At 43.1% G+C, this 9,588-nt stretch overlaps 1 protein-coding gene across 2 annotated transcripts; it reads right to left on the reverse strand.

The window, feature by feature from the left end:
- Positions 1–1,717: 1,717 nt before the first annotated feature.
- LOC119275745 (zinc finger CCCH domain-containing protein 6-like) lies at positions 1,718–8,639 on the reverse strand. Of its 2 annotated transcripts, XM_037556645.1 has the most exons (9): positions 8,374–8,639; positions 8,085–8,254; positions 6,952–7,020; positions 6,569–6,685; positions 6,199–6,477; positions 5,623–5,943; positions 2,638–2,716; positions 2,284–2,505; positions 1,718–2,194 (listed from the first exon to the last, which is right to left on the reverse strand). In XM_037556645.1, exons 1-8 carry the CDS (start codon positions 8,459–8,461, stop codon positions 2,348–2,350), a joined length of 1,281 nt encoding a protein of 426 aa, XP_037412542.1. In that variant the 5' UTR covers positions 8,462–8,639; the 3' UTR covers positions 1,718–2,194; positions 2,284–2,347. The 2 variants fall into 2 exon arrangements, with proteins under 2 accessions (XP_037412542.1, XP_037412541.1); XM_037556644.1 differs by having other exon boundaries at positions 1,720–2,194; positions 2,284–2,716; positions 8,374–8,637.
- Positions 8,640–9,588: the final 949 nt, after the last annotated feature.

Below are 9,588 nucleotides of genomic sequence, written 5' to 3' on the forward strand. Positions count from 1 at the left end.
ATTAATGGAACAGCCGGAGTCACTTAGTGCTCGGGTACTAAAGGCGAGATACTACCCAGATTGTCATCTATTGGAAGCCACCTTGGGCTCTGCACCATCTCAAGTTTGGCGATCGATCATGGAGGGAAGAAAAAATTTGTCACTGGGACTTATCAAAAGGATTGGTAATGGAGCTGACACAAATATCTGACAAGAGAATTGTTGCCGAGGGATTTTAAGCTGAGACCGATCTGTGCGCAGTCAGTTAATCCTCCGACCCGTGTCGCTGAACTATTTGATCCAGTAACAAGAACATGGGACAAGCAACTGCTCTCAGAGCATCTTATTCCCCCTGATGTGGATGTTATCCTTAACATACCTCTAAGCTCGCGAGTGCAAGCTGATTTTTGGGCCTGGCACTATGATAAACGGGGCATCTTCTCGGTACGGTCAGCGTACAGGATGATTACCACTATAAAATCTCATCGAGAGGACTGGCTCGAACACCGCCCGGGTCACTCGAACCCGGCAACTGATAATAAGTCCTGGACATCTCTATGGAAGGTAAAGATAACATCGAAGGTACAAGTTTTTGTGTGGAGACTTGCACACACATCGCTGCCTACAGGCTCAGTTCGTTGCTCCAAGAACATGGCAGACTCAGATGCGTGCTCTATATGTGGTGCAATGGAGGATACATGGCGACATTCCCTCTTTGATTATCGCATGGCACGGTGCACTTGGGCTCTGGGAGATGAGGAGCTACTGGAACATGTGATTTCAAACAAGACTGAAGATGCGAGGCTATGGTTATTCTGGCTGTTTGAATCCACTAACCAGCAGGATTTAGCCCGAGTTTTGGTCACCTTATGGGCCATATGGTGGGCTAGAAGGAGGGCCATCCACGACAACGAATTCCAAAGCCCGATTTCAACCTGGTGTTTTATCAACAAATTCCTGGATATTTGTCTAAAAGAAAAACAAATTCCTGGATATTTCTCAAAAAAATAATCCTGGAGGACACATACCCGCCAACAGAAACCTGTTGCCATGAAATCTGCTCATCAGGGTGCGCCTAAATGGATTTCTCCTGCAGGTGAATCAGCAAAACTGAATGTTGATGGAGGCTTGTCTAAACAGGGGAATTACGGAGCTGCGGCAGTAGTTAATGGCTGTTATTTGGGTGCCTCAGCCATAGTGTTTGATGGTCTTATGGATCCTGCATCTCTGGAAGCGCAGGCATGCAACGAAGCGCTAGCATTGGCCCAAGATCTTCACATCCATTATTTAACAATTGCTTCAGATTGCTTGGAGGTGATAACAAACATCAAGAAGGGTGCAGCTGCTGTGTATGCACCGGTCCTTAGTGAAATTAAGCATAGGAGTAGGGAGTTCAGTGATGTAATTTTTTGCTTTGAGTCTAGGGAGAGCAACTTTGAAGCTCATGCACTAGCTAAGGCCGCTGTTTCTTTACCAGTGGGTCGTCACGTGTGGCTAGGGTTCCGTCCAGATATCATTTGTATTCCGTAGACTGTTGAGTTTTAATAAAACCCTAGTTCACCTAAAAAAATAACTAAAATAAAACTAGCATGGTTGTTTGATAGAAAAATGGAACATAATGTAGACGTGATGCGTGCATCAAATGATTTACAAGTACAACTAGTGCCAGCCACTTGCAATAACTGTCAGTTCAAAGCGGTAACATGTACTACTAGCAAAGGAATAGACACCGGTAGTCTGAAACTGGATAAGGTTTGACAGCGATACTTCATTATATAAACGTTCAGTGTTCATTACAATGTGCCTTGCTCCTATATATATGTACTTATGCAGTTTTAAGTCTCAAGTCTGTTGATGATATATATATAATATAATATATATGACAATATACAGAACAAAAAGAAAATGACTTGGGAAGGCTAGGACCAAAACCCAGTAATTTCTTCATGTGGCGATTTCCTTGCCCAAGAATTTATTTACCAAGGGAATGGATATGAGTATCCACACCGATTGCGAGATATCGAACCTGATATCCAAAAACCTTCCTTTTCCAGTCTCAGAGATGAACAGAAGAGCGCAAAAATTTGCAAGTGAATCGAGCTTGCTTGTAACCTATCAATGCTTTTTTTATTGAGGTGGCAGAGAAAACCACCCTCGCCGAGCCTTCTCTACAGAGGCCACGGCTTTTTATTCACATCGGAGGGGCCTATCAGAACTGATTTCAACACAACAAGATAGAGCAATTAGCAATAGCACTGCAATGTTATTATACATGGGGGGAAATCATGGAAGGTTCAAATCTACCTGTGTCAAATGATTGGAAAATTGTTCTGAGAGATAAGAGATCTCTCGACTCAGCTCAGAAAAATCAGCGACCACCACCAGGGCTTGAACTACCACCAGTTGTCGTATTAGCCTGAGCACGCATCACCGTGTCTGGCGGGAAAACCCCTTTTGGCAAAATTGATCCAGAAGGCTCAGATGCTGCCACTGGCGATCCTACTTGGTTGACTGATGGGTCTTTAGCTGAAATATATTCTGGCCTAAGATCTTGGGAAGATGAAGATGGAGCCAATGTGGCAATAGAGAAGCCAAGAGGATAGGGAGCAATTGGCACGTCAGACAGGGGAAAAGGAGATGAACTGTAGCCAAGCGTACCCATCGGGTGATCATACTTGCATGCAACTCCATATCTACAATACCCATTTTGGGCATAGTATGAACAAGGCTGAGCACCCTGAAAATTGAGATGATAAAAGAAGCCTCGTAAGAAACTGCATATACTTCAAAGAAACTATAAATACATACTTACATAGGCAGTGTATAAGGCCACTACACTTTTTCTACCATATTAAAACAAATATAGCATCCCACATGATTTATGCCCATGTTATATTCTAGACAATGCATGTGTCATGCCTAACAGAGAATTCAGAGAGCTGAAAACCTTGTGCATATTGCATAATAATCCAGGATACCACACTGATTTGGGGCCTCCCCTACAGTTTTCAGTTAAAAGAAAGGATATCACACTGATCTAGGAAATCATCTAAGATCCTTGGACACCTCATGTAACCTTGTGGACAAAGAATTTTGTTATCAATGGACAATTCCATGATAGATGGGACACTTTACACTTAAGCTATGCAAAATTAGGACCTAAAGTTTTTCGCTTTGTTGAGCTGGTGACTAGAATTAGAAAGATGCCAGATGGGGACACTTCTTGCACCTCAACCACTGCTACAAAGATTGAAGATCCTACACATTTTCTTTCTCGAAAAGCATTTGTCTTGATTATATTCAGAGAAAGTTGATTATGTTTTTATTTTACAAAACTAATACTCAAACAATAACATTGTTTGCGAGAGTCAATGAGTTTTAATATATCAGCATTTCACTACAACAGGACACCATAGTAGACTCTATATTAAATATTATTTCGAATAGTCAATACTTGATACAGTACTGAAGCATGCACTTCTTGATCTTGGTATGCCTCAAGAGATATTTTAAAGACAAAACATGGAATAATGTTTACCTTATGGCAAGGAAAGTATTTTAAGAGACATAATATCAATGTTTACACAGTATTCATAGTAAATATACATGGATGATAGGCACGGAGATATGAAGTGTTAATATCTTCCATGCCTTCTTGGCTGCTGGTGCACGCAATGATGATATGATGTACAGAAAAACCTAGCCCATTACTTACTCTATATTTTCTAGTAGTTACACCCATTTGCAAATATACAAGTTCACATATTAATCACATTTTTCTAATAAATATTTCCATTATTTAGGACATAATGTTAAATAACCCATATCATACTACACAGCAGTGTACCCCTAAGATACTGCAGTATAAAGAACTACTCCCTCCGTCCCATAATATAAGAGCGTTTTTGACACTACACTAGTGTCAAAAACTCCCTCCGTCCCATAATATAAGAGCGTTTTTGACACTACACTAGTGTCAAAAACGCTCTTATATTATGGGACGGAGGGAGTATCTTACTACTGCAAGTATGTATACTTTATGGCAATGAACCCAAGACCAAGTTATTCGATTATTCTTCAGCTTCATCTCAGAATGGAATACTTCAGGTAGAGGAATGGGCAATTGAAAGCTCGTTTCCATTGGTAGACCTATCAATGCGCACCTTCAAAGATCCTGAACTGACGGAAACTAACTCATACAAAAACTGGAAAAAAAAGGCTAGAACATCTCCTGGTTGGAATATATAAATCCAAAGGTAGCATAAGGTGTTTATTCTATTGAAGAAACTTGACTGGCTAAGAAATTTGGAGAATATTACTTTGTTCCACTATCATATGCTGGATTACACGGCGTCTCCACAAATTTTGAAGATCTTGACAGCAATCTGGGCAATGTGAGGCTCGGTCAACCAAGTTGAATGGACTGGTTGATCTGGGTCTAAACAATGAGGATCTTGGCCACATGGAAAATATTTGATATTTTGATGGTTTTCATTGACCAAAAGGCTTAGCTGATGACTAACGAATATAGGCCCCACTATGCTACCATATCTGTCTCATGAACTACCTTGGCTGTCCTGATATACTATGCCAAGAATTTAGTTGACAGGAAAGATTGACTAATCTACAACTTTTATCACAAGTATATTCAGTTTTCTAAGAAAAATGCCGGGTGAGACTCAAAAGGTTGATCGGCAGTAAATTGTCGACAAAGTAATGTACTTCCAACCTGAGTACCAAGACAGCTACTTATAAGCACTTGAGAGTTGCGACTCAAGAATGAGTTTGAGTGCATGCCATATGATCAGGAAATGGGATGTATTCTTCTAAGTACAAACTAAACAACCTGATGAGTTCTGAACAACTTATAATTTGTGGAACCACCAACTGGGAGACATTTTTCGAACTATCGTGACTTCATGAGAGCTTCATTCAGTTATGATGAATTTTACAAACAGCTTCACAACTCGGGAGATATGCTCAACCAAGCATCTTATTTGATAGGTTCAAGTTCCAACCAAGTCTTCTGATATTTTCAAAAACAAAAAATATATTTACGAACCTTTAAGCTAAGCAAGTCACAAAGCAATTGTGTGGTCAGGGGCGGTGGCATGAGATTTAGGGTGCCTCATACTCAGCCATCAAACATGCAACACCTCTCTAACCTATTTACTTTGCAGTAAAAGGTCATTTGTCTCCTTGAGATTCTATTATAAATTCATATGCAATCAAATCACTCTTATGGACCACAAATGTTCTCAATTCATGACTAGATTTCCTGACGATATTGAAGGTCCACCTAGCCCACATCTTTAATAGGTGAAATGCTACTCCTCGGGGTTATCGGTTTGGTAGATAGATCTAAATAGACTCATCCGGATGGAGAAGATTATCACTGAGATAGATTGACTCTTGAAGATAAGAGGCTTCAACACAGTTGTTTGTTTCAAATTACCAGAAAGTATGGAAGTTCTAGCTGGCTTCCAGGTAATTATAATAATCACATATACACGCAGCACTAGTTCCTACTTCCTCTGTAGCTTTTTATAAGACGTTTTTAGAGCCCATGACAGTGTCAAAAAACATCTTATATTAAGTTACAGAGGCAGTACAACATACAAAAGATGTGTTCGAGTTACTTACTGGACGAAGTGGAAGGCAAAAAGGGCTGAACATATAATTAGACTTGGGTGAACTCCAATCTCGAGGATGATGATATTTACATGTAGCGCCAAATTTACAATCTCCTGTCCTCATGTAATACTGACACTCAGGCTGCCCTGGCCGCTCAGGGAATCCATGTTCTTGTTGATTATTGCTTGATTGTATAGTTGAGGAAGAGTAAGGCATGTAAGGACCACCATAAGCAATTGTAGAGGAAGATCCATGGTGCCCTATGCCATACATAGGTCCAGCTTGAACAGTTTGTTGTGCTCCACCTGATGCTACAGGGTTTACTGAAGCCTGCATCAAAAAGAAGATTTTTACTTGGAGGAAAATATTTATCTTGTTGCATGAAATTCTTATGTAACATTTTCCTTTAATTGTTTTCTATGATCGCATACACCACTAATCTACACTTTACATATTCACCAATCATTGCTTTACATTTTTAAATAAGTCAGTTGGTATGACATGTGAGTTATGACCCTTAATTCCCTTTTGCATTTGAGACCTGATACTTAACCAAAACTACTTTTGTTAACTCAAGTTAGTTACCGGATAAGGGCTCCATCCTTGCAAGGGGATCATTCCAGACGATAGCATCATTGGAGTGTACGAGCCTGGCATATATGATCCAGGGACTACAGGCGGTCTCCCCATTTGCCAATTTGTAAGAGGGGCGTATGGATGAGGCGAGGGTACAGTTGACGACTGCAATGGTGGATAAATTCCAGGAGTAACTGGAATACCACCAAATTCTGGATGATGAAATTTACATGTCGAACCAAACTTGCATTGTCCAGTCTTCATGTAGTAGGAGCACTCTTTCTCACCCTGCATTTCGTTGGTGTCAATAATTTTCCATACAGATACTAGGCGAAAGATTTCACTAAAGAAGCAATGTTTTTGGAGAGAATTTTCACACCGGACGTAGAGGGAATCCATTACTGTTTAACATTACAGGCTGCACAGAACCATCTTGCTTAGGATGGTGATATTTGCAATTGGAACCAAATTTGCAAGTCCCAGTCTTCATGTAATACTGTAAAAAATACAAAAGAGTAAGTCCAAACAGTTAACAAGTCATCTGACATAACATAAAATGGGCAGGATGCTGAATACCCGCCAGACATTACTAAATTTTTAGTTGTTCGCTCTGTATGCCAGTCAAGGAGCAGCAAGTAAGTGGCCAACTGGGTGCATGCAGATGGTGTGCAGGAGTTGGTGCATGCATGCTCAAGAGTGTGACTGATGCGCCTTTTTTAGAAGGTAATTAAATTTGAGCCTGAAACTGTTAGATTTATGTACCTCACATACTGGTTGACCCAACCGCTCCGGGTAGTCCAATGCTACTGCATTCTTTGCACCTCCACCAAACTACATTTTTGAAAAAAATGGAATCAGTGATTACTCCATTTGTCATCTATTGCAAAACTGTAAATATGATTCCTAGAATTCAACTGGAGGAGATAAACTCTTGTTTATGTTCTAGGTTGAACTAAGATTATTGCCTAAGTAGTAGTATAGTAGAAACAACAATACCCTAGGCCCATGCCAGAAAACAGATCTCCTTAACGGAAACATGGCAAGTATTGAAGCCATGATAAATCATTTATGAAAACCATCCCATGATGGAAGCAGCTTTATTAATGTCAAATTGTCAACTTTAAGTGCTAATGGTAAGCAGTACGCGAAGTATCTTTGGCAAATTAAGCAAGTCAAAAAGCATTTAATCCACCAAAACTAGGGTCAAATGTAAGGTACTTACAACTGTGAGATAGATTTATATATACAGATACAGCAAAAAGCATTTGAACCATTTAGAACAAAACTGTTGAGGTATATCGTTTTTCCATGCATTTGACATAGAAATCTAAGTTCATGCGACTACCAAGACAGGGTGGGGGGTATATCATGGTCAACATGGCATTGGCATGATATAAGATAGATAAAATGGAGAATGGGAAAGTGGGAAAATGCATGTAGTGACACCTAGTAAACTTAGTAGCCCATAAAAGCCGGGAGAAACTAGTAAGTTTAAAGCTGCTGATACAGTGAAACGATTGGCATAGCGGGAGTGGAGAAGCGAATCACTCTTCCAAAAGGATATCCAATGGGCGCCTAGGTTCAGTTACGCCACCGTCCAAACTATCACGCTGCCGCCGCCTGATCAAGTGCTAGGAAGACACTGCGGACAGTTGCACGAGCGGCAGATGCAATTCAGCTAGAGATGAGCTACATTACCCGAACCACTGGTAATTTGTGTGATCTGATTCTCGCTGTGGATTGCAGTGTCGCCACATCGATCACATGGCAAATACTTATACGTAACGTAAAGCTGGCTCCAACGCAAACGCGCTCATACACACGGGCTCGCTCACCCAATCGCGCGGAGCGAGATCAGGAGAGCGCGCAAAAGGGAGAGGAAGCGGCTGTGTCACCTCAGTGCCGCCGCGATCGCGGGGGTGGTTGTAGCGGCAGCGGTCCCCGAAGCCGCAGGCGCCCGTGCGGAGGTAGTAGATGCAGTCCGCCTGGTCCGGCCGCTCCGGCAGGCGCGCCCCGTCCCCCTCCCCACCGCCGTCGCCGGCCAGCCCCATCCTCCACATCGACCCTGCCAGCCACGCATTCGTCCCGTTACGCCAATCCACGTAGATCCGCGCTCCGCACGGACGCGGAGATCCGAGCAAAATAATCACAGGGAGAGAGGGAGAGAGGAAAGCGTGCTGCTACCTTCGAGGCCGGTGTCGGGGTCCGCACCACGGCCGGCCTCCCCTTCTCCTCCTCCTCCTCCGGCTGCAGCCGCGGGGTGAGGCTCCATGGGTGTCGGGAGGGGACCAGGAGGCGCGCGGCAATCGGGTAGGGAATCGGGCAGGAGCGATCGGAGTGGGAGTAGGAGGAGGGCGAGGAGATCGGGCGGGTTTTGTTTCTTCTCTCTCTCTCCCTCCCTCTCTCTGGTTTCCTTTCCACCACTATGGTGTGGCTACTGCTCGCTCTCTCTCTCTTCTGTCCTTTTTCTTCTTCTTTTTCGCTGGTTTTCCCACCACTGTCGCGTGCACCTGTCCGGTTTTTACACAGGGGCACGGGGGGCGGGGGGTAGGTTGGTGTTTGTTTCTCTCGCGATTTTTAAATTTTATTTATTTATTATAAGTACATATATGGGCTTCTTGACTGGGACCACGCGTGGTCGATCTAGCTTGGGGGTGGATTGATGGGGATTTCTCCGTTTGCATAAATGAAGGGCGGTAACGGTTGGAGTTAAGCTCGCTATTATGGCACTCGCCCCAGTTATGGTGAGCCATGGTCCTTGGTTTTATTGCCACACCTAGCCGGTGTGTATTTCGTACACTGCTCTCGTGCCTGCATTATTCTCGTGTCCTAGTACATGCCTCGTTTGGTTGTAATTTACTCACTCTTTTCTCAAGACTCGTTTACTATTTCGGACAAAAACACATTTACCATGACACACTTCAAAAAAAAAAAACTAGCGATTTTTGGGAGAGTCTGGACAGCTGACACGTCAAACTTCGGCACACCCGGCCCACACACCCATTTGAAGTCCTTTTCCCACTTTGTTCCTCCTCTCTTGCTCTGCATTTGCACCCACCAAGACCGTCGCCACCGTACACCACACCGCCGATGTCCAATTTTGATCGTACTACCGTTGTTCCACTCACGCACCTTGTACTTCATCGTCGTTGCATCCCGGATCCGTCTGTAGCTTAGGTATCGTCCGCCCATGTCGATGTTCTCGATGGCGGACACCACGCTCGGCAAGTGTTCGGTCAAATGCCATTGAGATTTTTCTTTATCTTCTCCTTAGTTAACGCCATGTTAGACCTAGCTACGCACGCACTCCCACCCGCCGCCTCTTCCTCCAGAGAAAGTTGGGGTTCCTTTGTCTTCCGCTGGTGCCGCCGCTAGTCCGCCTCATCTCTCGTGGCCCTA

This window comes from Triticum dicoccoides, chromosome 3B, assembly GCF_002162155.2.
Source record: "Triticum dicoccoides isolate Atlit2015 ecotype Zavitan chromosome 3B, WEW_v2.0, whole genome shotgun sequence".
In the NCBI taxonomy this organism is placed as follows: Eukaryota; Viridiplantae; Streptophyta; class Magnoliopsida; order Poales; family Poaceae; genus Triticum; species Triticum dicoccoides.

Coding starts and splice junctions, on each gene's coding strand:
- LOC119275745 (XM_037556644.1), bottom strand. CDS start 8,461: ATGGAGCCTCACCCCGCGGCTGCAGCCGGAGGAGGAGGAGGAGAAGGG. Junction 7,021..8,084: donor GCGATCGCGGCGGCACTGAG/GTGACACAGCCG, acceptor TCAAAAATGTAG/TTTGGTGGAGGTGCAAAGAA. Junction 6,478..6,568: donor ATGGATTCCCTCTACGTCCG/GTGTGAAAATTC, acceptor AACGAAATGCAG/GGTGAGAAAGAGTGCTCCTA.